The following is a 26,054-nucleotide window of genomic DNA, read 5'->3' as shown; positions in this document are numbered from 1 at the left end:
ACGAGCAAGTCAAGAATTCTTCCCACATGTTCAATTCTTTTTCTTTTCTTTCTCTATCAACAAAAAAACAACAGAAAACACAAAAAAAGGTATCACATGAACAGTATTTCATTCTGATAGTTGTATGAGCTGTCTATCTTGGACAGAACCTGATTATAACTTCTGAGTTCCATTACACTAAACTCGCTAAAAACTGATCTCGCAATGCCAGGCTCTCGTCATCGGCTTCCGCACTGTCCCTTCTACGTCACTCATGACCAAGAGAAAGCTCGACTTGTTTTTACTCTGATGTTGTATCACGCATTTGTTTCCATGTATCCGTCCTATAATTCTACTCGATTCAGTTGTAAAACCCTTCCTCACATTCTGCCCCTCTTCGTCACTTCTTATGTGCCGCCCCTCCTTCTCTTTCACTCCCATGTCCTACCTCTCTTTCATCCACACACACACACGTCCACGTATGCAAATCCTTTCTCATCCCTTTCATCGATGGGGTGTATCGTAAGCATTTACGTGAATATTTAGATGGAATTCAATGGATTCAATGGACGTATTCGCACATGTGACAACAATTGATCACGCTACATACGGAATTATACTCGGCTCATCGAGGTCATGCGTATCGACAATCCGAATTAGTATATCGGCTAGTATGACCGCCTCTCATCGCTGTGGGTGCGCGGTAGAGACGGGTTCGATTCCCGTATTCGGAATTGGTTTGCATCAGTTGCAGCGCTCTAGGTGTCAGTGTTTTTTTGCCACTAGGGGATCTAACAAATAGTTTGGTTTGCTGCTTTCTATGATTTCCCTTGGGTTTCCACGGATTCATGAAGAATTTGCTTACGGGCGGTTGACCGGGGACGCCAAATTTGGCCCGACTGAAGCGGACCCTCGGGAGACGGGAGTGTGCCACCAGGGTTTCAGCCAAGATGGGAGGGAAAAAAAAGTCGATTATACCTGGCCCTCGTTCCATCAAGACATGGAAGGATTTCAACTTCGAACCAGATTTCAGTCTCCTATTCGTGGCTTCGAAACGCCCCCTCTTGGTTGAATGGCGTCCAGAGATCTGATGCACACCAACATTTCTGAGGAGCAGGTCAGTCTCATCAGCTTTCCCCTTATCTATTTATGTAATTAGTCGATAAAGAATTCAAGCAAATGGGTAGAACTAACACCAGTTTTGGTTACCAGGTCATTGTAGCCTTCCATTCTTTTCTTCAGGTGAGACAAAGAATACTCGAGGTCTGGACCCCCTGACGAAGAATAAGCAAGTCCACTGATCAACCAAGCCGACTGATACGCCAAATAGGGTGCTTTAGCACAAGCTCATGCCGAACAGCTTCTTGACACGGATGTTCTCAGCTCTGCTGATGCGGATATTCAGATCGCGGGGCCTGCAATCTGTCTCTTCCTCGCCGCCCTTCGCAGCGAGGGAGATCCTCCGAGCATTGTCACCTCCATGATATCACTGGACGCAACCAACTGCCCTGCCTCTTTTCGGAACTGGTTTATGCTCTGGTCTGAATGCGGTCAGTTTTTGACTCTCTCGGGGACTCACCTTACCATGGCCATCTGATTCCTTCAGTGGTTCCACCAAAAACATCTTGTTCATCGGAATGCGTACGATCCAGTGCCCAAGATCAAGGCTCTCTCTCTCGAACTGAGACACGACCTGGCCAGAATGATTTGCGATCAAGAGCCTCAATGCCAACCGATTCGGATTGATCTTCCGATCATGGCTCAAAATCTGAGGGCTATTGCAATTGAGATTTCGCAGCGGCGTACATTTCAAGAGCGATTCTCACAAGGTTTGTCGAAACTGCCATTTTGCAAGCTTGGCTTCCTGAGTGTTTTGAGCGCTTGCTGAGCCTTCTGAACGCTTCTCTGCTCCTGACTGTAGATCTGGACTATGCCCTTCAGTTTGGCTATGATTTCAGAGCCCCAGCTCCTGCGCTGCCTCCCTCTACCTTTCGACCGCCTCCAGCATACGACGAAAATGTCTCTGACCCACAAGTGCCTTCCTCACTTGACCCAACTGGTGCCAAACCATATGCATCCCCACTGTCTGCCCTTGACCCCGCCCTGGAAAACCACCCAGCACTACGTATTATTCGTGAAACGCTTTACGCATCTCTTACCGACATTCTTTACACCACACCGACAGTCTTCGAAATCTTGCAATCTAAAAGTTCGACCGATGGCCAGCTTTCTCGGGCATATTTTGGTGCACTATGTCTAGCCATTCTAGAAGTTTCCTTAACGCTCGTTAGCCCTACGGATCGCCATGTACAGGTAGTCAACCTGGGGAGTGGTTATCCATCGATCTTAAAAGTCGAAGACTGTCCGCCCCATCTTCAACCACTGGCTGCTCAATTATTCTTAATCGCTTCCTCTACTCAAGCCTTAGCCCAAGAAGACCACGAAGCCGCGGTCGACAATGCAAGTCATGGAGGCCAAACTGTTCGAACCAAGATTGATAGACTTAAAACTGACTTGGAGCATGGTACCAACTGGGAGGCCGGACTTGACGCCGACGAGATTGGGAATGACCGAGCCGCTAGCCCCATGGGCACCGTCAGAGTCGCGGCAAACCGAATCAACGCATTGGCCCTGGGGATAAGCCAAATACCATCTTTCAGGGAACGCGAAGAGGCTCTTTTCGAGATCTTAGTGCCCAGTTTGAGCGAACGCAAAAAGAACTGAAATATGGTTGGTTTAACTATGGATATCCGAGCCATTTATCTAACTTTCCTATACCATATCTTTATGCAACGACTTCATTGCATCTACCGCCTCATTCTAAAAAAAAAAAATAACAATCAGGGCAAAACCAGAATAGTGCAACGTTCTACACAAGTGTGAAATTCATGTCGCCCTGACTACATGCGAAATATTATTACCTCGATCTATTTGTGTTGTATTCTTGATTTCTGCTATATAGATATAAACTTCTTGCACTGAGGAAAACGTAACTAGATTAATGAATCGTAGTAGGAAGAGAGTTGTTTTTGATGCCTCACCATCCAGGCAGGAGCATCAATTCCTGTCTTCTGGGCTTTAATCACCTTTGACAATCGTCTCGTCTCGTCTCGGACCGGCTGCCTTCCTTTCTCCGCAATACGGGCACCATACTTTTTTGTTGGCATGGGACAAAACGCGTCCATTTGCTGCGCTTCCTCATCGCATCAAGGTACTGAGGGACTCACGCGAGCAGGATGGCCTTGTTTTACTTTCGATGAAACCTCGCGGAATGACATGCGAAGCCACTGATCATTGCCCATATCACAAATACATGAATGTGGGCTGTGCAGACTGGGGCCATGATGAGGAGATTCCCTCGGGACAAGTGGCCGTTAAGTTAGGGAAACTTCCCCCGAGCCCAATCCATCTGCCAACAATTATATTTGCCACTGGATAAATCTGAACCATCTCGAGTGGCGTTCATTATTCTTTGACTACTTTCAGCCCCAAAAATTTGTTAGAAGACATGCGTTTTTTGGTTCACTTCGTCCTCCTGATGATACCTCTTCATCAGGGAGTCGACACGACCCAAGTGGAAATTCAACATGGAATCCGTAGCTTTGAGCCGGTTAGAACTATTGAAATTGGCCAGCAGGAATCCAGTCGGGCGACGGGATCGATAGATAAAGTGCAAGATACCCTGAAACTGACAGATACCTTGGAGGAGACCTCCTTGGCCAAGAAGTATTCAACAGAAGCCAGGCTGGCCGCTGCCGAGCTGCACGAAGAGGAAGCACTTGCCAGAGAATGCCTAAGGGAACAACTTAGAACAGCCGGCTATCGATCCCGGACGGCCCATCAGAATCGATTGGCAAAGCGCTCGGCCGATAAGTGCGCCAAGTTTCGGACCCCCAGACATAAGCTTATGTGGTGGGCCTTCAGACATCAACTCCGTCGTGCCGGGTACGAGATCCGAAAGCTCTTTTGGCGGTTCATGGCGTGGTGCGGAAAGAGAGGGGCAGCCTGGAAACTGTTCATGATCAAGCTCCGTTGGGCCTGTTGCCGCAAGTGTAAGCAGCTTGATCCGAGATATCTAAACATCCTCGCACCTCTTGTAGGATGTAATCATTCCCTTTTCCTTCTCAAACCTTTTCTCATCTCACCACTACATACAATCATGCCTGGCCGCTGGAAACCTATCTGAACTTTGCTGTGGGGTTGATTCTTGAATTGTAGGACAACAAGCCGGAGACAAAACCCGCCAAGCAAGGAAAGGGCTGACTTTCTGTTTCCAAGTCATCAAGCGCATCCTTTGAACGACACCACCTAGTCAAAGGAAAATCTTGTGGCCATTTCTCATCTTGTGGCTACTTCTTATCTTGTGGCCATTTCTTATCTTGTGGCCAGTTCTTATCTTATGGCCAGTTCTTATCTTGTGGCCACTTCTTTGGCTCATTGTATATATCTATTTATCTAGTAGGAAGATTGACTCCATAGCCCCAAACTCTCAAAAACAATTTATGAGGTTTAATTCTGCTCAATATCTGAACAAACATCTTTCTGGATTTTAGGGTTTGAGCAGTTCAAAGTTTCCTGGCAGCATTGAGTAGTGAAGCACTTTGTCCAACTTTCCCAAGCTCCTGCTCTAAAGATTTGTAAACATCCAGATCCACTGGCCTCTTCTTTTTGAATTCACATGTGTAGAACATTGAGTTCCCTTCTCCTTGTGCATGAAAAAAATATGGTATCTTCCAGTCATCATAAGCTATTGATGTTATTCACACCATGTTCACCTTTAGCCAGATCAACATGATTGTTAAAAAATCAAAATAAAATAAATTCTACTAATAGGGGTGGAAATTTGCAAAATTTAGGACACATTTTAATTAAGTGTTAATGAATTTCTTTCTAAAAGACCAATAAGTTGCACTGGTTGAGGTTGATCAGACTCACCTGCTCCTGCGCATCCTACCAAAATTTTGAAATTTTGTTCATATAAGCCCTTAAATTTACCTCCAAAGTTTTTTAAACTTAAAAACTCATGGCTTGCAATCTTATTATGCCTCTAAAAATTATCTTTGTTTTTTCAAGCATACTTTAGATAGATCCTGTGATTCCATTTGATTCTGCAAAAAGCCTTAACAATATTAATCAGGTCTTCAATCCAATGAAGAGGATATTTGTCTTTGTGTAACCAAGTAATCCTCATCCAATAGAATTTGAAAACCTTCACATGAATTATATTTTTTTTTTTGGATACTGTCAGTTTTCTCCATATCAGCTGTTTTTTTCTTATTTCAATTCTAGTCTTGCAGTAGTCAGACTTGATTGCCACAAAGTACCTACATAGAGAATGACCATTTGGACCTTTTGCTACTCTAGTAGGTACCTGGCACCGCGGGCACCCGCTGCGCACCCGCCAAGCGGTGCTGGGTGCCTGTTTTTTTGTGAAAAGTGGGGGGGGGGTACCCGGGTACCCTAAGCGGTACCAGCCCATCAGACTCCCCCAGATAGGGCGGGCGCTGGAGTGCGAGCACAAAAAGCGACTCCTCCACACCAACCAGCACCCTCCTCAGCCGCCGCTGCTTCTGCTTGAGCAGATTGCTAAGGATACCAGACTCAACAGGACCCAAAAGGCTAGCCTCAAGCAGTCCAAACACACCCTCCATTGGCTCTGGTGGGCACGGTTTCAAAATAAAAGTGTGTTGCCTGATAAGATAAGGCTCCCTGCCTCTTTTCTATATAACTTCTAGGTTTGAATGGTTACTGGCACTATTCTTCTGCAATGTATGTATCTCTTCAGCGCCCCGCAATGAGTCTGATATGATCCGCCTGGTCTACGTAAGGTCCAACAGCTCCGCATCTGCACAGTAAAACTCCACAAGTAAGTACAATTTGGGTGGTAAAAACTCTCCACAATTTAGTAATACACAAAAGTAAGAGCAAGAATAGTAGTAACTCAATGATCTGTAAGCTTTATAGTACATAGAATATGTGAGTGAGAGAAAAGCCTCCTCAAAAATCCTTTTCCTCCACTCCCTCCGCCTCCATAACTCCAATCCCAGCCAATGTTGCCTGCATCCTTATTTCATGCACTCTTCATAACTCCGCATGCATTGCCTCCCAGCCTAGTACCTCACTGACACCTTTTCTCCCACACCCTCTGACTATCCTCCAACCCCATTCTCTACCTGGCACTTCTGCCCCAACGTAAAGGTGTAACCGGGGGTTTGGGACGGGTGGTCATACTTATCCCAACACCCAGATCCAAATTCACCCGGGTGGACACCAAACCACCCGGGTGCTTAGGTTTTTTTTGTCAGTTGCAACCGCCAACCCAATTCTGGTGGCATCATCTTTTGAAACCTCCAAATAACCAACATGAAGAGAAAGAGAAACACCAACAGAAGCCGCGGGAATAGTTCAATCGCGCCGGATCCAACACCAAGGTCCGTCATTGAAGTTGAGGACAACAGAAACACAGGAAGCAACAGTGACATATCAAAAACAAATAATGTACGCCGTAGCTGGGTTTGGAATCATCTGAAAGTTGAGGGCAACATTGCTATCTGTCAGGTTATCCCCAAGAACAGCAAGATATGCGGTTCTAAGTTGAAGAGGGATAAAAGTGACAGCACCAAGAATTTCCACAAGCATCTGAAGAAAATCCATTGTCTCGCCAACCTGAAGCTTGTGAAAAAAGCTGGGAACTCACAGATAGATCTGGAGAAATGGTGCAAGAACTCAAATTTTGTGCCAAAAGTAAGTTACCAATAGATTTTGTCAACACATGAATTTTGAGTGGCTAATTGTATTTTTATAGGTTGAGCTGAAAAACGAAACCCTTCAAACTTCCTTGGTATACTTTATTGCAGATTGTGATCTTTCTTTTTCTATTTTTGAAAAGAAGTCGTTCCACAATCTTATGCGGCTTGTGAATGAAGAGGCAATGCCCTTGATGGACAACACCTGCCGCACTGGGATTTCAAACTATCTCTCTTGGATGCATATGGCATAACAGGAGAACATCAAGATGTGATACATAGCAAAACAGGGTTATCTTTTTTTTACCAAGGATGCTTGGACAGCCCCAAATTACACTGCCTACATGGTGATAACGGCACTCTTCATCAATGAGAGCTAGATGGTAGATATAACCATTGCAATTCCCAATGTGCAAGGCATGTTGTGTTTTCAAGTTATTTTTTCTGGTTGGTTATGGTTTAATAATTTTTTTTGTTTCTAGGCAGTCATAGTGGAAAGACGTTTGCTGAATTATTCTATGAAGCTGCCAAGAAATACGAGTGTACCAAAAAGATACACACCATCACAGCTGACAATGAAACGACAAACAAGAAGATGGAAGATCTCAAGCTTCAATTTCCGGGCTTCAACACTAAGAAGCAGCTCCTTGGATGTATTGCACACGTGATTAATCTTGGAGCTCAGGCAGGATTAAAGGTCCTAGGAACTGGCCTTGAGGACAAGGACACCAAAGAGTTGGAGAACTTAGAACCTGAGGGACAGCAACCAGCTCATTCAGTCATGAGGATCACCAATTTGACCACTCGACCCAATGGAATTGGCATCAATATGAAAACCATACTCAAGTGAATCCATGGGATGTGTAACTTTGTCCGCTTCTCTCTGCAACAATGTGAATGGTTTTGAGAAGTTTTTAAGTTTATACAACCAGAGCTTCACAAAAATGGTGCAAAATTTGACTGTCTTGAGATTGATGTGGCTACAAGGTGGAACTCAACTTTCAAAATGTTTGAACAAGCAATCATTCTTCAGAACTCATGCGACCACTTCTGCAAAACTAACAGGGAAGTTATCTTGTACCTTCTGACATCTGCTGAATGGGATCAAGCCCAAAAGTTCATGAAGTTCCTTGCACCTCTTAGCAATACAACCAAAAAGCTCTGCGGATCAAAGTATCCAACTTTGAACACTGCGTTACCGGTATACATGGTGCTGATGAAACATCTCCACCTTCTTAAACAAGGTCTTTATGACCAGTCTCAACTCATCAAACTTGCCAACAAAGTGATAAAGAAAATTGATTTTTATGTTTGCAACGCACTCACCAAACAAGCCTACTTCTGTGTGATGATCCTTGACCCAACTTTCAAGCTTATGTTCAGGAAAAAACATTCCAACTTCATCAATAAACACTACAAGATCTCAGTTGAGGAAGTCCTCCAACTTTCTTGGATACTGCCAAAGAGTTCAATACCAAGTACCAGAAAGACCCTCCCGTCAAAAATCAAACTATCCAGCCTAGCAAAGCTCCAGACAGGGGAAGCAAGATCAATTTCTTTGATTCCAAGTTCTATGAACCTACCGGTCCGGTCAACACAATTGATGCCAAGATCAAGCGGTATCTCATAGAAGATCCCAAGCCAAAAGGAACAAATGTTCTTGATTACTGGCGAAGTCGACAGCAATCTCTCCCCATCTTGGCCAGAATGGAGAAATCAATACTTGCAATCAGTGAGATGAAAATAGACTAAGTACTATGTACAAATACCTGTGACAGGTGTCGGAGTCGAGATATACACCAGTGTCACAACAGTTACCTAGCTATTCCCACGACGAGTGCTTTTTCGGAGAGGGTATTTTCCAAAGGCCGGCGGGTCTGTTCTTGGTTGCGCTCGTCACTTGGCCCCAGAACCATTGAACAGCTTCTGTGTATGAAAGACTGGTACCAGTCCTTCAATGGGTTTGTTTAATTTATTCATTCATTTCATCATCTGCCTCTAGAGATGGCCCCGACGAACCCGTTGCGGGTACCTGCTATCTGCTGGCGGGTACCCGCCGACCATGGGCGGGTACCCGCCAGCGTGTGCGTGTTTGGGTGCGGATGCTGGATTTCTGGGAGAAATTGAGTGGGTACCCGCTCTTGTTTGGGCAGGTGGCGGCTGCCAAGACAACCGGAAGGACTGGGAAGGCCGTCCTTCTCGTCAAAGAGGTTCTGTAACCCCTTCGACCGGTGTGAGAATGAAAGCTGGTTAGTCGGTGGAACTGTCCGCTGACCGCCTCCTTCAAGAATATTAGTGTCCGGGCTGTGTGATTGTCGGTAACTCGGCTCCGCACTGCTACTATCCGCTAGCCTTCAGCGCTCCTCTCTGAGCCTGATCTATAGCGTAATAATCCGCAAGTGAATAAAGCTCCGCACTCTGTAAGCACAGAATCCGCAAGTACTCTTGAAAGTAAAGATAAGGTCACAAATACATAATCTCCTAATAACTCTAGTGTATTTGTCTGTGTAAGTACTATAATGAATCAATCTGTAATAATGATAATCGGATAATAGGATAAGGTAAGAAGAGAAATCCCTGAGCCCCCTTTTCCCGTCCTTCCCTCCACGCACATTGCCATTCCCACCTTATCCCGCACGTCTGACACTTTCCCGCACTAGTCCCCCAGCTCCGCCCACTATTCCGCATGTCACTTTCCCAGAATCCGCTCCTCTCCGACGCTTGATCTCTCACCGTCCTCTGTCTAGCCCCCGCCAGTCGGTCTCTTGTCACCGCCTCCACCCCGGTTCCACCCGCTGGTAGAACCCGCTTTGGCTGTCGTGGCTCACCCGCTGATGCGCTGCTGCTACCAGTCCACGTGTGTAATCCGCCGCAGTCCAGCCCTGTCTTTTCCGCTCCAATCCAAATACCCAATCCAAAATCCGTGCATTCCGGTCCGTGCGTGAATTTCCGTAAGCTTTCTTAGCGTGCTTTCCTGACATCATCCTCAGTGCTTATGTCACCGGAATGCACTCTGCCTGAGCCGCTCTGTGCATTCCCGCCCACGCTATCCCCAAGTGGACATTCTACCACGCTCGCCTATATAAATCAACACACCGGAAGGATTCCTTCCAGTCGGAGGGGTTACAGAGCCTCTTTGACTGGAAGGCCTTTCCAGTCAAAGAGGTTTTGTAACCTCTTTGAAGGCCTTCCAGTCAAAGAGGTTTTGCAACCTCTTTGACTGGATGGAATATTCCTTCTGGTTGATTTTGAGGGGCAGGTACCTGCCAGTACCCGCTCCAACTGCCCCAGGCGGTGTGGGTGTCAAACATTTGGCAAAAAGGCTGGCGGGTACCTGCATCCAAACAGGTACCCGGGTTCACAGGGGCCATCTCTACCTGCCTCACTTGACAGCCCAGCACCCAGTAGTCACCGAACTCAATGCAATTTAAAGTTATAACTTGTAAATACTAAATACACTAGATAGGAGACAATACCGCAGTATAAGCTCTAAGTAGACCTCAAAAGACAGGCAATACAAGCCTTTTCCTCCCCCAACGTATTTGCATAACCACCTGGGTGTTTGGGTGGTTCCAAATGCTCATCCCATGGACCAACACCTGTGAAAACACCCAGGGCACGGGTTTTGGGTTACACCTTTACCTCGACGTTATGGAGCTCCGTCCGGTGCTAGGCCGGCGGCAGCGCTGGGAGGGGAATGGTGTCGGGTGACTGCCCTCACGGATCGGTCCGGAAAGATGAGACGGAAGATTCGAGGTGATAGCGTTGTGGAGGTGGTTTTGAGAGTTCGCCGAGGGTTGGATTCTCGGCGGCGGTTTTGTTGAGGATTCTGGGATGATTTGAGGGATTCGTCGAAAGACGTTGGATTCTTGGGACTTGGACTCTGGATTCTAGACTCTGGACTCGAGATGGCGGATCAGAATGCCATGGCCTCCCTTCCTCCAAGTTCCGCGAACTTGGACTCAGGGAGACACATGTCACATGTATTTCATCATCTCCTTGCGCGCCACGCGCGCACACAACACAACACAACACAGAGAGAAAAGAAAAAGAAAAACAAAACAGAACAAAAAAAAAGAAAGCAAAACAAAATAGCAAAACTCAGCAGAGAGAAAGATAGAGGAGGAAGGAAAAAAAAAACCACAGCCTAGAATATGAGGAAGAAAAGCCACAAACCAGAGAGAGGAAAGAGAAAAGCAGATCAAAACAAAGAAAACAGGAATAAACCCACAGCACAAGCTGTGTTAGGACCATGAAAAATAAACAGAGGGTGACTAGAGGGAAGAGGGATAAGATGGAAAGGAGTGAGGAAGGGGAGGAGAGAAAAGGGCCCAGACAGGAAATATGAAGGAGGAACAAAATGGGGGAAAGGAAGCTGGAGGTGGAAACTGAAGCTTGAGGATTGAGCCTTGAGGATTGAGCCTTGAGGGTCTTGAACTGTGAGTCTTGATGTGAGCGCCGGTGAGCTTTGAGAACTGAAAATTGATTTGACTACCGGGTTGACCACCACATCCCACCACCACTTACAGTCTGTCCCTAGACTGTGCGGTCTCCGCCAAAGATCCTGTCGAACCGCGCTGAAGAAAAGAAACAAAGGGGACCCGGCGGGTGGCTCACGACAGTGGCGAATGTAGAGCTTACGACAATTTTTTGGTAGTAGATACCCGAGGTGCATACCGAGGAGGGGGAACTTACTTTTGGTCTCCAATGCCCCCACGAGGAAAGTATTCCTTGACCTGATCCGCCGCGAACCGACGTTTGAGTTCCGCGCCATCGAGCTCGGCGAGAACATAAGAGCCTCCGTGAACTTGCTTGACGATCCGATAGGGCCCGTTCCATTTGTGGGCGAAAAGCTGCCCCCACTGAACCTCCAATGACCGGTTGTAAGCGAGGACTAGAGTACCGGGAGAAAGAGAGTCGCGCAACCTATCCGAGTTCCGATCTTGCCAATAGCGAATAGAGTCCGCACGGGATTTCATCATCCGATCATGAGCGACTCGCCGAGATTCTTCACTGCGCTCGAGCTGTCTGGACCGCGCCACAAGTAGGTCGGAGGTACCGCGTACCTCATCCCAGTCCACTCCAAGGAAGGATTCGATATCTAGGTCAATGGGGAGGGCGGCACGCTGCCCGAACACGAGCTCGTACGGCGAGTAGCCCGTCGTGCGCTTGGTGGAGATACGATCCGCGAAAAGTACTAGAGGCAGGAACTTCCTACAGTTCTTGCCCGATTCGCCAGCGAGTTTGACCAGAGCCGCCTTCAGTGGCGCGTGCCCACGCTCGACCATTCCCTGAGCCTCCGGATAATATGGCGTCGAGACCCTGTGTTGCCCTGGCAAAGACCTCAGCATCTCCGCCAGTGCTCCGCCAAACTCCGAACCTCCGTCTGTCGAATAAGCGCGCGCTAAGCCATAGCGCATGGTCCAGTGTTCTTGCAGGAAAGCCGCGACAGCCTCCGAAGTGATGTTGTTGAGGAATTTCGCCTCCACCCAGCCCGAGAAGTCGTCGCGGGCGACAATAAGATACTTTGCTCCGCTGGCTTTGATGTGAACAACGTCCATTGAGACCCGTCCGAACAGAGTGTCCTCGCCAGTTGGATAGCGGACCTCCTGTGGTCGCCGTAGGTCTCGCTTCTGGCAGGCCTCACAACTGCGGCACCAAGATTGCACCGCCTTCTTGAGGGACGGCCACCAAAAGCGGTCCGCGACGCGACGATAGGTTTCCGCAGTGCCACGATGGCCCAGGTCCTCGTGCAAGCGACCGAGAATCTCATCCTGTTTGCTGGGCACCGTGACAACGATTCTTGGGAGGGGGCTACCTCTCTTCATGAGGCGCCCCGCCTGCACAAAGAACCCTGACGCTTTCCTTCTCAATGCCTGAAACGCTACTGAGTCCACGCCTTCGGGCCGCGCCATCGTCGTAAGATAGTCTTCCAATTGACGCCAGAATCCCTCCTGGAAGCCGGTGTATTCTGATACCCCGCTAGCCGAGAACGAGGCTAATGGTCTAATGAGAGGGGCTTCCTCGTCAAAATCGGACGCAGGTGGGTCTGACTCGTCGTCGCCTTGCGGTCTGCGGGAAAGTCCGTCCGGCATCGTGAACAATTTGCCCGGGCGGTGAGTGATGTCGAAAGAAAACAAGTGGATGAACGAAACCCATCGAGTCATTGGGGCATTGGGTAGGCTTGGCGCATTGATCATCTGAACAAGGGACTGAGCATCGACGATGAGTTCGAAATGCTGCCCCCAGAGAACGATTTGAAGCTTCTTCAGGATCCTCGCGACTCCGCAGAGCTCGAGTTTGGGTTGCGAATAACGAGATTCCACGTCAGAGAATAACAGCGATTCGTAGAGCGCAGGGCGATCGAGACCATTGCCGTCTGCTTGCGTAAGAACCGCCCCCGCGGCGTGAAAGCTGGAGTCTACCGCGAGTTTGAGGCGCCCAGCGCTTGGCCCGTAGTCCACTTTGACCAGGACAATGTCCCGTCCTACCAAAGACTTAAGCCGCTCGAAGGCTTCCGCACAATCCTCCGTCCAGAGAAATTCAGCATCTTTCCGAGTCAAGCGCCGAAGAGGAAGGCAAATCTGGGACAACGCTGGAATAAAAATCCTAACGTACACTACCACGCCTAAGAACCCTCGAACCTCTGTGGCGTCCATGGGGGTGGGCCAAGACAAAATCTTGTTAACCTTGCTTTTCGCCATCCGCCGGCCCTCCTTGCAAACCACGTGGCCGACGATCTCCAATGCAGGCACGCATGCAGCCAGCTTGGTCGCCGAGACCGTCAACCCGGCCTCTTCGATCCGGAACAAAACCCGTTCAAGAGTCGCAGCGTATTCCCAGATGAACCGCCTGACTCCGGGATGCCACGACAGAACTTCCCCCTCGTAATCCGAGACTGGGCCTTTGATGCCCCCATCATCGATGAACACCCCGGCGTGGTCGGGAATCTCGTCCTGCAGAACCCACATCATCTGTGCCTGATAAACGGCAACAGAGTTAGTGGCGCCCTGCGGGAGGCGAGTCAGTTGGAATCTACCCAGCGGGGTGTCAAAAGTGGTCAATGGTCGGGAGATGGGATCTAAAGCACGTTCGTCGTAGCCGCCGAGAATGTCGCCTAGTCCATAGCAGGCGTGGCCTGAGAATGACTCGACGAAGTCCTCAGTAGCTGGAGGAACACCGGCATCTTTCACCGTAACTTTGTTCAAAGGCTGTAGATCATGCACAATCCGTAGCTTGCCGTTACCCTTCAGCACGCAGAAGACCGGTGAAGAATATGACGATGTTGATTGTTCGTACAACCCGTTCCGCACCCTTTCTCTGAGAATCCTCGTATACTCGTCCAATTTAGCTGCGGGTATGGGGATCTTCTTCTTTTGCCATGGTTCATGCTCGACGACCGGGATGATGTAAGGAAGGCCGTATGAGTCCTTCAAAAGGCCGCGCTCGGATTCGTCAAAAGCAATGGACTGATTCCGCTCCGCCAGTACGTTCTTGATGAGGTTCAGCTCATCCGGCCAAAGCCAGCCGTCCGGGCCAAAATTCACCACCTGGAGGCGTTCCGCGGTAACGCGCCCCTTGGGCCGAAAAGGACCCGCCAACGAGCGGGGAAGAGGCCGGTAGGGATCGCGGGAAAGAGGGGGTCGACGAAGAGGGGGATTCAACCCTAGCGGCATCGGCTGGTTTACTGGCTTAATCTTCCGAGAAACTGGTTTGTACTTGGCTGCGAAGGCCACGTACTCGCCCGCTGCCCAAGCGTCCAACAAGGCGGCTTGAGATTGTCCGCTGAGACCACCCCGAAGAAGTTCCCAAGTCCGTCGTTCCCCAGGATCCTCGAAAGGGGCCTTATCTGCATAGGTAAGACCAGACAGAAAGGGGCGGCTCACGAGAGTGGCAGATCGTAGGGCTTTTGACGAGGCGGCATCTAGCCCGGAGGTGCATAATCGGAGAGAACTTACTTCTAGTTCCTCCAACCTCCGCGGACTACCTTTTTCCTCCTCATCCATCTGATCCTTCGCTAGTTTTCCCTCATTGCGGAGGATCTTTAGTTTTCCCTCGTCGCGGAGGCTCGGAAGTTTAACCTCATTGCGGAGGGTCTCGATAGACGGAACTAGATTAGCCTCATTGCGGAGGGTCCCAATGGGCAAAGATAGATTATTCTCTTTCCTAAGACGTGGTTGAAAGTCTAGTTTATTCTCTTCACGGAGACGCTGTCGGTGAGAAGATGGGCCACCTAAAGTGGGAGAGAGATTGGATTCCAAAGAGTTGCTCACGAGCGTGGCACGAGATAGTGTTTTTGATGACGCGGTAATATCTACCCTGAGATGCATACATGGAGGGGGACTTACTTTGACGCTTTGTGCCCCTGCTGAATACCCATGCTGCCCACCGCGAGCTATTTGTCCGCCTTTTGAAGAAATGAGAGGGAAGACTTGATCGAGATGAGGAAAAGGAGGGCTGGCAGAAACGAGACCAAAGTTTTTTGGGTTTTCGAGATTTTCTTGATGTTTTTGCTCTTGATAATTTTTGATTGAACCGTCTGAGGAAACTGTGAGTAATGAAGCTGAGTGAGGAAAGAAATGATGGGTCGATGAGTCGGAAGCCGATCCGCCGGTGAAAAGTCGAGACCCTTGATTAAGACCGCCGGCAAATGGATCGGCTCCATTCATAAAAAATGCTTATCCTCCTGAGAGTCTTTTTCGAGGCGCCCGCAATGAACCAAGACGCCCTTCCGACCATGAGCCGGAAACTCGCGCTCCCATCTCCCCTTATCAACCGGGCAGAGAGTTACCTCGATGTTCCTTCCACTCGAGTCGGGCAGAATAATTCGCTCGCCGGATGAAGGGGAGAACATCAAGGTAGCCCTGAAATCCATTAAGAATGGGCGACCGAGGATGAACGGCCCATCGGCCCGGGTGATCCAGAAATGGCAGGTACCCACAATAGAACGGCCCACGCGTATGGGTACGTCCTCGGCGATGCCAATCAGCTCACACGCCTGATTGTTGATTCCGTAGACGGCCGCACTGAAATTTACCCGCGGAGTGAGATTTAATTTGACCGCTAACGAGTCCGAGATTAAGTTGAGCTGGGAACTGGAATCAACCAGCGGGGACGAGATCATCTCACCCTCCCCCACGCTACAGCTGAGATAGCCGAGCGGACAGGAGTACAAACTCGGATCAAATTCCCCATCCGGATCGATCCCTTCCGCCAACGTCCCGGAATTCACCTTCAGGTCCTCGGAGCCAACCTCCACCCGACGGCGGGAGACCCATTTCTTCACGCCGTCCGAGACGGCTGGCGAAACCGAACAAATCTCCCCGACGGTCGTAGTCACGGGTAGGTCAAAAATCCTCTTGACAAGCCCCTCGACCGCGTCCGGGTGGTCACGAGAGACCTCACGCTCGAATCGGACCTTCGGCTGTTGTCCTGCAGCTTTGGGAGGAGTGGCAGAGCGAGAGGGCTGCTCCGTTGGTGGAGAAGACTCAGGATCCGGCTCGTTCATGATCCTATCGAAGAGCTCCGGCTCCTCCTCCTCTTGGGATCTCGCTGGATCCTTGGGCGCTCCAGGTGTCTTCCGCAGCGGCCTCCGCGACTGAGTTGGTGGAACTAGAGGAGCCTTGAACGGCCGTGCCTCTTCATGTCGCTTCCTGCCCGCCGGATCGGACTCATAGGTTCCAGCAAAAGCCTGCGAGGACACCGCCGGTGGATACCAGGGTTGCAAAGATCCGCAGCTTGCCTTATATTCAACGGCGGCTGCGCTAGATGTCTGTCGGGTGGGAGTCGAAGGTCTTGGCGCCCCCGCGGATGGAGTTGGATGGTAGGAGGCCACAATGTGTCGGATCGGCCTACTACGGTCGAACGGGATGAGCGCCCCGTTTGGGAGAAAAAAATTGGTGCCGCGTTGTTCGACGAGCCCCGCCTCCTTGTCTTTAGCGAGCTCTAGACAGCGGCCGGTCCCGTGGTTCTCACGGTGGCAATAATAACACACCATCGGTGGTCGGTCCGTCGACGCCGAAGCCTTAGAGGGAATAGCGGCTATCTTCTGGTCGATCTTATGTTCAAACGCCTCCAACATCCGCGAAAGCTCGTCCATGTTGGGGGCGGGTTTCGAAGACGCCGGAGCTTCCTTGGGACGACGATCCTCGCCCATCTTTTTCATGACGGAGTTTCCCTCTTGGAATGAGGGGCCGACGACGGGCTGTCCGGTCCTCGACTCCTCAAACGTGAGCGCGGTCTGCTCTTTCATCACCGCATCCACGGCGTCTTTGAGGATCTTGAAGCTCGGCAACTTGAACCGGTTGTCCAGAGTGGTCACCATGGTCCCGTCGCGAATCAGCTTCTTCCTGATCTCGTCCTGAACGATGGGCGAGAACGCTTGGTAGTAAGAATTTCGGATTTCCTCCACCGAATCGATGTGCGCTTTCGAGAGAAGGTAGGACTGGATGGGCTCCCAAGACTGGCGGAACGTCTGATAGTCTGACGCACTAGCCACACCGCCCTTTGAAGCTCGATCCTCGACCAGAGAAGTCAAGTCCCGCGTCGTGAACCTGGCGGTGTCCACTTGGCCCCAATAGGCGATCATCGCGGCCTTGAGCTTCGGCCAATCGGGAGGACTGAACCCCTCCAGCGTCTCGAGGATGTCTAGCAGCTCGTCAGTGGCAAGAAACAGCCGAATCTGCCGGGCCATGTCGAGCTCGGTAGCCTCGTCCAAACTAGCCACCATCTCGTAGGTTTCGATGAACCTCTCGACCTTGGTCCCAGCGAAGCATAGCCGCTTGTTCGGCGATTGGATCTTGACCATCACGACGGATTCTAGGGAGAAAACTGACGGACGAGAGGGTGCGGCTCACAGCGGTGGCGATGATGCTTTGATACGAGTGTAGACTTTCGGAGGTGCTACTAAGTGGAGGGGACTTACTTCTTCCTCTCCTTTGCCCCGCTGCTGAACACAGAAAAAGAATAAAACAAAAAAAAAAAAAAAAAGGAAATAATCAAATCGACGGATGACGTGTATCGATGGATCGAGATCGTTCGTTCGTGGATGTGGGAGATACCGGTCGTATCCGAGAGTTTTGGAGAGAAAGAAGACTCCCAAGTGATTCAGCTGAGAATCTCAAATTTGAAGAGATTCAGGGTAAAAGAAAAAGAAAGGAAAAGAATTTTAACCGCCAAACGCCTCAAAACCACAGTCCGAGACTGTAAATCTTGAGGTCGCTGGTTCGATCCCGGCTCGGGGGACCAAATATGGAGCTCCGTCCGGTGCTAGGCCGGCGGCAGCGCTGGGAGGGGAATGGTGTCGGGTGACTGCCCTCACGGATCGGTCCGGAAAGATGAGACGGAAGATTCGAGGTGATAGCGTTGTGGAGGTGGTTTTGAGAGTTCGCCGAGGGTTGGATTCTCGGCGGCGGTTTTGTTGAGGATTCTGGGATGATTTGAGGGATTCGTCGAAAGACGTTGGATTCTTGGGACTTGGACTCTGGATTCTAGACTCTGGACTCGAGATGGCGGATCAGAATGCCATGGCCTCCCTTCCTCCAAGTTCCGCGAACTTGGACTCAGGGAGACACATGTCACATGTATTTCATCATCTCCTTGCGCGCCACGCGCGCACACAACACAACACAACACAGAGAGAAAAGAAAAAGAAAAACAAAACAGAACAAAAAAAAAGAAAGCAAAACAAAATAGCAAAACTCAGCAGAGAGAAAGATAGAGGAGGAAGGAAAAAAAAAACCACAGCCTAGAATATGAGGAAGAAAAGCCACAAACCAGAGAGAGGAAAGAGAAAAGCAGATCAAAACAAAGAAAACAGGAATAAACCCACAGCACAAGCTGTGTTAGGACCATGAAAAATAAACAGAGGGTGACTAGAGGGAAGAGGGATAAGATGGAAAGGAGTGAGGAAGGGGAGGAGAGAAAAGGGCCCAGACAGGAAATATGAAGGAGGAACAAAATGGGGGAAAGGAAGCTGGAGGTGGAAACTGAAGCTTGAGGATTGAGCCTTGAGGGTCTTGAACTGTGAGTCTTGATGTGAGCGCCGGTGAGCTTTGAGAACTGAAAATTGATTTGACTACCGGGTTGACCACCACAACGTCATCTGCTTCCGCTGTGGTAGACGGAAAAGTGAAAAATCAAAAGTTTTTTGCTATAACATATATTTACTCACCCTAGGCCTCAAGATACCCCCTAATTAACTCTACAGCCAATTTTACACCTAGTCACCACTGGAAGCGTCACTGGAACCCCGCTGGATTGGAAGTAACACCCTCATGGACATGGCCAGCCTCAGTCATTAACCTGTCACACCCCTCAAGTCACCTTTCCCAGGTATTCACATACTCAGACCCAGCCAAACACATACTCTTCTCTATCCCACTTATCTCCACTGCATATGCAGGGGACCAACCCCATTTCTTCTATATTTGACATGTCCCCGCCTACTTTATGCACCCCTTGCAGCTGCATGCAGTCTTCTGACCCCATTTCTGCACTCCTTGCATTAGTCTGACACCACTCATGCACCCCTTGCATGAGGTACCCCTGTATTTGACATTTCCCCGCTTTGTTTATGCACTCCTTGCATTAGTATGACATCATCTGACATTTCTCACCCCACGTTTTGCCTGTATTGAGTATCTTCTGACACCACTTGTACGCAGCCCACCAGCTAAAATCCCTCATCCAAGGTCCCCATTGTAGCTAAAATTCCTCGAATTTGTCTATATAAGGAGCTCTCTCCCCCCCAGTGGTTTTTCCTCAGTTCAGTACCCACCAGTTATACAGATACCATGCATCTGTCATTATCATCATCCTTACACTTTATAACAACCCTTATAACATACCATATCATCCCTCATATCTGCAATAACCACTGAGCTCACTCTCATGTTCTCATACTCTCATATCTCTTGTTTGGCATATCACGTACCTGTCACAAGTTACCCGGTTCCTAGTTCAACTCCCAACTGAGACATATACCCTTCTCAGCCTAGGCACTCTTCTCAAATCTATATATCACCCTCTTGAGGACCTGTGTTCAACCCCCACTGGAAAAATCAAGTCAACTCTCACCCTTTTCCATCATCATCAACCCTCACATCTTTTACACACCTGTCATCAAACAGCTTCATCTGGAACTAGACCAGACCTATCACTTGATTAAAAATTGCCAAGCTTAGCTTGGTGGGTCTTGTTATCTGATAGTATAGAAGGGCAGAGTTTGCACCTCCATCATTCCCTTCTCCATTCAGCAAAAGGCTTTCACAACCACTTTTAAGTCTTACACCGCTGCCCCAGCTCACCTGGTGCTGGTACACACTATTTAGTCTGCCCAGAAGTCACGCCGCAGTCCTACTCCAACAGAGCTGATAAGTCTGCATGTCCAGAAAGTGGCTTGAACCTAAAACTGTAACCCAAATCCCGCACCCCAGGTGTTTTCACGGGTGGTACCACCCGGGTGTTGGTCCACAGGTTGAGTCTCTGAGACCACCCAAACACCCGGGTGGTTGTGCAGCACATATTGGACGGTTGAGAGCAAGCAACAAGCACACTTTCCTCACCTAGAGGCCAAGCCACACGTCAAGATGCATTCCTGGACCCGCATCAATCCTGAGCCATCTGTTGGCAAGTGGCCTGGCGGGCCGGCCAGTATCCTATCCAGCAGCCCTACCCACATCCCGCCCCCCCCCCCCCCACCACCAGAGCAGCACCCTTCACCCGTCTTCCCATCCAACACTACCGGCCCCATGATCCTCCTCCTTTGGCAGAGACAGACCCAATGTGTTGGCCGCCAAGCCGGTCAAAGCAACCCGTATTGTGTCCAAAGAATGTGATCCAAGGCGGCTTTGGAAGCCTGGTGGAGATCCTTTAAGCCGGGGAATCCCAGTCGGGCATCTCCATTGCCACGCCCAACCTGCCTACTCAGCCACACCAATGTGGGTAGAACAACACCAAGAAGCCTAAGACTGGCGGCCGCGGAAGAAGAGGCAAGATCAAGACTGGCACCAATAAGTCCGTCATCCTCAAACGCACAGCTGAGTTTGTTGTCTAGATGGCCAACGGTAACTCGGCCCTCTCCTCCAAAATCTCCTGTCTCAAAAACATCCTCCTCAGCCATTGCTGTCAGCCTTAGAGATACACCAAGTATCCAAAAGACTGCAATAACTTAGTCAATAATAATAATTATTGAATTATTATTGCAGAATCAGATTCCTCATCATCAATTAAGGGGGGTCACTCACTCAAAGTAACCCCTTATTCCTATTCCTTCATGTAATAATTGTATAATTAAGAATTGGCCCCAGAAAGCGCCCAAAAAAGGTATTACATACAAAAAATTAGTAAAATAAACAAAGTACATAAAAATAAACTATTGCACATTAAAGAGTAATATTACTTGTGTAAAAATATCCCGTGAAAGCATTATGTGGACTTCTACTGAAGCTCTTTCACATGAAAATTGGTTATAAATATGTCATCTGACAGAGTCAGGGAAATTAGCCTATTATAATACAATTAAATTGCCCACAGCCAAGCCTTGTTCACGTCTACCCCCCAGGATACTCCCACAGGGAGAAAAGGACTTAGTGATTGCGCTCCCCAAAGTCCCCTCTATAAATAGAGGCCTATTTGGCCCTCAGGAAAAGATCCCCCAGACCATTCACTGCCATCAACACTGTAAGTTGCCATGAATATTCTCCTCTGCTACTACTGTAGCCCCTTTTTCCCTTTAAACCATCCCCAGCATGCAAAATCCACTGGATTAAACCCTTTAAATTATCAAAAATCCCTTATTAGCATATTTAAAGCTTTATCCTTATAAGTAGTTGCTGTAAGACCTCCGCCTCTGTCAAGCAGCCAATCAGTTTAAGCGCTTACCACCTACTTTCACACCAAATTAATTTCCTGTAATTAATAATTACATAATTAATCCTTCCTCTGTTACAGAGTGTTTAAACCCTTGTAGTGGCCATTTTTGCCACGTAACAAGCTTGTTAACTTATATTACCAGTGTTTACATCAGCACAACTATAGTGCTAGGGCTCAAAACTCTTATTTTGAGGGGTTTTTTACCCTAAGCTTCATAAACAGAGCTGTCAATTGCATCCAGGTCTAGCTTCTCTCTCCTCCTCAAAAGGGCCCCCGTTGTGGTAACCCTGTTCCTGTTCACACTATCACTCTCATATTACCTAAACTCTTCATAAATACTTCATTATTACTTCATATTCAGATTCTACACCCCATTTTACCCCTAGTCACCCACTCATTTCACCTAGGATTTCCAAATGGATCAGAAGTTATTGGCATGTATAGTTTTGGCAGGTATTTTCTTCATACATATCCTTAGCATTATTGCATACATCATTCATTAGTATCATAGCTACATAGGACTGCAGATCTTACATAACTTCATTACTCATTTTCCCCTTTATATGAATCAGCAGTACATTCCTTCATAGCTCTTGTAGTTATTACCAAATGCTCATCATTATTTCATCTTCTACATAGTTACCTTTCATGTACACTCCTTGGTCATTGCACCTTCATCATTACTGCTCATCTTCAGATATTTTTACTATGTGCTCATCATGTATCACCCACCTGTAGTACTTCTCACATATATAAACACCCCTCTAGATGTTGTATCCCCATCATGCACTTTCTACTACATCCCATCTGTAGCACCTTTTACACCCCCTTTATATGCACTTTCACCCACTACTCTTTGTATGCACCTTCCCCCCACATACACTCAGTAGTACCCTTTACATCACTTTTAGATACCCTTTCATCACCCTCTGAAATATATCTCCCAGCATATATCTCATTACCCATCTCAGAGTGACTCTCAAAGAGCTTCTGATTTTCCCCCATCTCTATTCTCCTCTCTCCCTCAGTAGGATTGATACACCTCAAACTCATAAAGTTTTAAAGCCATCTAATTCAAAGAGAATCGCCAGCCACACCCTTTTCTTTTTCTTTGTGTAACCCTCTCTCCATCAGCATTAGTCAAGAGGGCAGCCTCAGCAGCACCAGAGTAGCCTCTTCTACATTATTAGTAGTGTAGTTCGCGCGCACACACCACAGACAACAGAGAGATAGAAAAGAAAAAGAAAACACAAAGAAGAAAAAGGAAGAGAAATAAAACCAAGAGCTGAAAACATGAAACCAATGAGGACCACAACTTAAGAAGATGAGAAAGGAACCAGGAAGAATGGAAATGGACATGGCTGAGGAAGACAAGGAAGAAACAAAAACAGAAAAGACAAACAACTAGGAATAAATCCACAGGTAGTTCTGTGTTAGGACCAAGAAAGAGAAAAGATGAGGGGGGGGGGGAAGGGAAGGGAAGTGAAGATGAGAGTGAGGAAAAGGGAGCAAGATTCTGAGAGAATCTTGATGTTTGGATCTTGAGGATGGGATCTTGAGGATTGTGCCAGTGAGGCTGAGACTGAAAACTGATCTGATCTTGACTACCAGATTGGCCATCACAACACCCAGCTAGCTTTCAAGTTTCAGGGAAATTTTCATGACACTTCATTTCCATTTGAACCTAGTGCCTCTACTAAATTAGGTCTGTCTGCACAAGTTGCTACAAGAACTAGTAATTCCTGTAAAAACAATCTCAATGGGATCTTGGGTGGTTTGGTCTACACCCGGATGAACCCGGATACGGGCCTCGGGATGGGAGTGACCCCCTGTCCCAAAACCCGGGTTACACCTTTACTTGAACCCTGGTTCCCTCACACCCATGTTGAGTCCCTGCTCCCGCAGCTTTTCCTGTTTACCAAATTTCCACATGCTTTTGTAAGTAGTACATTCAAGGTTTCCTCAGTATACATATGGAACACATAAGTACACCTGCTTATAGTCTGTTTGGATATGTCAATTGAGCATATGCTCAGCTGCCCCACTGAATTTTTGCCTGTGCTGCGGTGAGTGGAAATTCTATGCCGCTTGCCTACAAAACCACCACAACAGATTGTCTACGCCTGTCCTCATTCTCTCTCTCTCTATATATATATATTCCAGCTGCTGTTTCTCAGCCTACAAATGTTAGCTGAGAAAAGGCGCAAAGTACACCTGCCTTAAGTACTGTGGTGCTGGGTGCGGTGTAGTATGGTGCCAAATTGGTAGCCAAGCGGTCACTCCATATGTATCCATTTCCAACCAGCTGCCATACCCCCATAAATACATACATACATATGTAATCAACCCCAACCAGCCCTTCAAAAAACTGGTTGCTCTGCTCCAGGGTCACTCTGAGGGTGCAAGCTGAGCCACTGTGTTGTTTTGGCAAGAGTCAACCTGCCCCTGCAGCTCACACAACACATGTACATAGCCTAGGAACAGTTCAGCTCACCTGCAAACAACCCAGCCTTTCTGAAACGCTCCAATTGAGCAAGGCATCCCAACTGTGTATTAAATGTGCAAACAGGTTCATGTCTCAGAGTACCCAGAGACCTGACAGAGAATCAATCAGTCCCAGAAGGAGGGCTTCCAGTCCTGCTGTTGGATCATCATTCCAAAAATAATCCTGAGGGAGAATTAAATGCCCTTTGGGGTATGGGTTTGGCCCTTGGTGCCGCCTGGGCCTTGTGTTGAACCATATAATTGTGTTGCCAAGCTGGTCATTTTTCAGCAAGCAGAGCGGCTGTCCTAAATCTTGCTGAGTGGTGGCAGGTTTATAATTGTTACTTTTTATCAGGGCATTTTTGAAAATTATTTGGGCTTGTATCTGTAACAAAAAAAAAACAGATTCTGTTTTCAAAACAGTTTCAATCAATTTAAAATAAAATTTCAATTATTGTTTACAATTGGGCCTCCACTCCACCCTTGACAATAATTAGGATATTGGATAATACCAACGGATATACCCATGATAATACACCATTTTATTGACAACACACATACACACATGCACACACACATACATACATATATATACATAAGTACATATACATCTAACTTAACACAAGTCCCCCACTTTGGAGGGCCCTGGTGCAGCCTGGGCTGGCGCGAAGCGCCCTCGCGCGAAGCGCGACCTCCAAAGGAGGGACTTGGGACTAATGTCCACATTTTGGCCTGAGAGATTCCGATCTACCAAATGTTTTTGCAGGCAATTTTGTGCCTTTCAATTTTTGACCCTGTTCCCAAAGGGCCCCAGGCATGCGCTTTGGATCATCAAACTCGTCTCCCTCTTCCCTATCTTTTGCCGCTACACATGTTCCTGGAAGTCCAACCATTGTTGCTCCATGACCCTTCAAAGTTATGTATTTTCAAGGTTCCTTGAGCTGTATGCTGTGCGGATTGAACTGACCACGGAAAAAGTATGGTTTCTCAATTCAATTACACAGGAACCAAGCTCTCCATGCTCTGGTTAAGAGGCCTTGGCCACTGCAGCCCCTGCATCCAATCCTCATCATGAGGACAGGGACACAAAGCCAAGATGTTCAGCTATCTTGACCCTTCAGGGCTCCAGCAGAGGCTGCCTAGTTTTTTTGGTGTGAAGGGAGAAAGGAAAAAATGGCATAAAAAGCCACAAAAGCCCCAATCTCTCAGGCAAGAAGTGTGACATAAGTCATAAGTCCCTCCTTCGAAGGTCGCTTCGCTCCCCCAAGGAGGGACTTAGTTAAGTTAGCATATACATAGGATATGTAAACAAACAAAGGCCATTGCCATCCTGTATGCACCACAGGATCCTCCTCATATTTTTATAACTTTGCATGTGTATAATATGTATAGATATTTTGGTGGGGAGTAGCCCAAACTTAGCTAAGTCCCTTGATTGGGGCCCGGGGCGCACAAGTGCTGTCCTGAAGCAACCCTTCAAAGGAGAGACTTGCACCCAACCTTGCAAAACAGTAGGCAGCAGAAATCTCATTTGGATGGGCAAATGTTTGGAAAGCTTCAACTCTCAAATCCTGAAGATGAAACATGGACTTTTCAAACACTGTGGGCTGTAGCCTGTAGGGGGGGGGGCTACCTCATCCGCAGATTCTCTCAGCCCCCAAATGCTGATAAATTGTCAGTCCCCTCCCTGTGGGAGAGATCTTGATGCCTGGGTGTGGTGCCCCCCGGCCGCAGCGGGGACAAGGACTTGAATATGTTTGGTACACTTTGGACATCTGTCAAAATTTGGCAGCTGTTCTTTCATTTTTTAAAGGGAGTTGAAAAATCGACTCCCAGGAATTAATAAATCGACTCCCAAAAGTCGTTTACGTTGCGCGGACCGTCTCCGGACGCCCCCCCTGGGTCCTCAAGACCTTGCGCGGCCCCAAAAGCATTTTGGGAGTTGATTAATTAATTCCCCTCTTGAGGATG

General features: G+C 48.2%; 3 protein-coding genes across 3 annotated transcripts; 2 read left to right on the top strand and 1 right to left on the bottom strand.

Annotated features, from left to right (window-relative positions):
• Nucleotides 1–1,051: 1,051 nt before the first annotated feature.
• On the top strand, nucleotides 1,052–2,703 carry PtA15_1A221 (uncharacterized protein; the record flags this gene model as incomplete). Its single annotated transcript, XM_053165226.1, has 5 exons — nucleotides 1,052–1,096; nucleotides 1,192–1,221; nucleotides 1,310–1,529; nucleotides 1,632–1,808; nucleotides 1,901–2,703. 5 exons carry the CDS (start codon nucleotides 1,052–1,054, stop codon nucleotides 2,701–2,703), a joined length of 1,275 nt encoding a protein of 424 aa, XP_053016438.1.
• Nucleotides 2,704–3,487: 784 nt separating this feature from the next.
• PtA15_1A220 (uncharacterized protein) lies at nucleotides 3,488–4,165 on the top strand (the record flags this gene model as incomplete). Its single annotated transcript, XM_053165225.1, has 1 exon — nucleotides 3,488–4,165. One exon carries the CDS (start codon nucleotides 3,488–3,490, stop codon nucleotides 4,163–4,165), a length of 678 nt encoding a protein of 225 aa, XP_053016437.1.
• Nucleotides 4,166–20,597: 16,432 nt separating this feature from the next.
• PtA15_1A219 (uncharacterized protein) lies at nucleotides 20,598–20,847 on the bottom strand (the record flags this gene model as incomplete). The annotated part of the gene is made up of 2 exons (XM_053165223.1): nucleotides 20,598–20,647; nucleotides 20,697–20,847. The coding sequence occupies 2 exons, from the start codon at nucleotides 20,845–20,847 to the stop codon at nucleotides 20,598–20,600; spliced, it is 201 nt and encodes a 66-aa protein (XP_053016436.1).
• Nucleotides 20,848–26,054: the final 5,207 nt, after the last annotated feature.

Source organism: Puccinia triticina, chromosome 1A, assembly GCF_026914185.1.
Source record: "Puccinia triticina chromosome 1A, complete sequence".
Taxonomy (NCBI): Eukaryota; Fungi; Basidiomycota; class Pucciniomycetes; order Pucciniales; family Pucciniaceae; genus Puccinia; species Puccinia triticina.
Note: the sequence above shows the minus strand (reverse complement) of the source record. Positions and strands in the feature narration are given on the sequence as shown.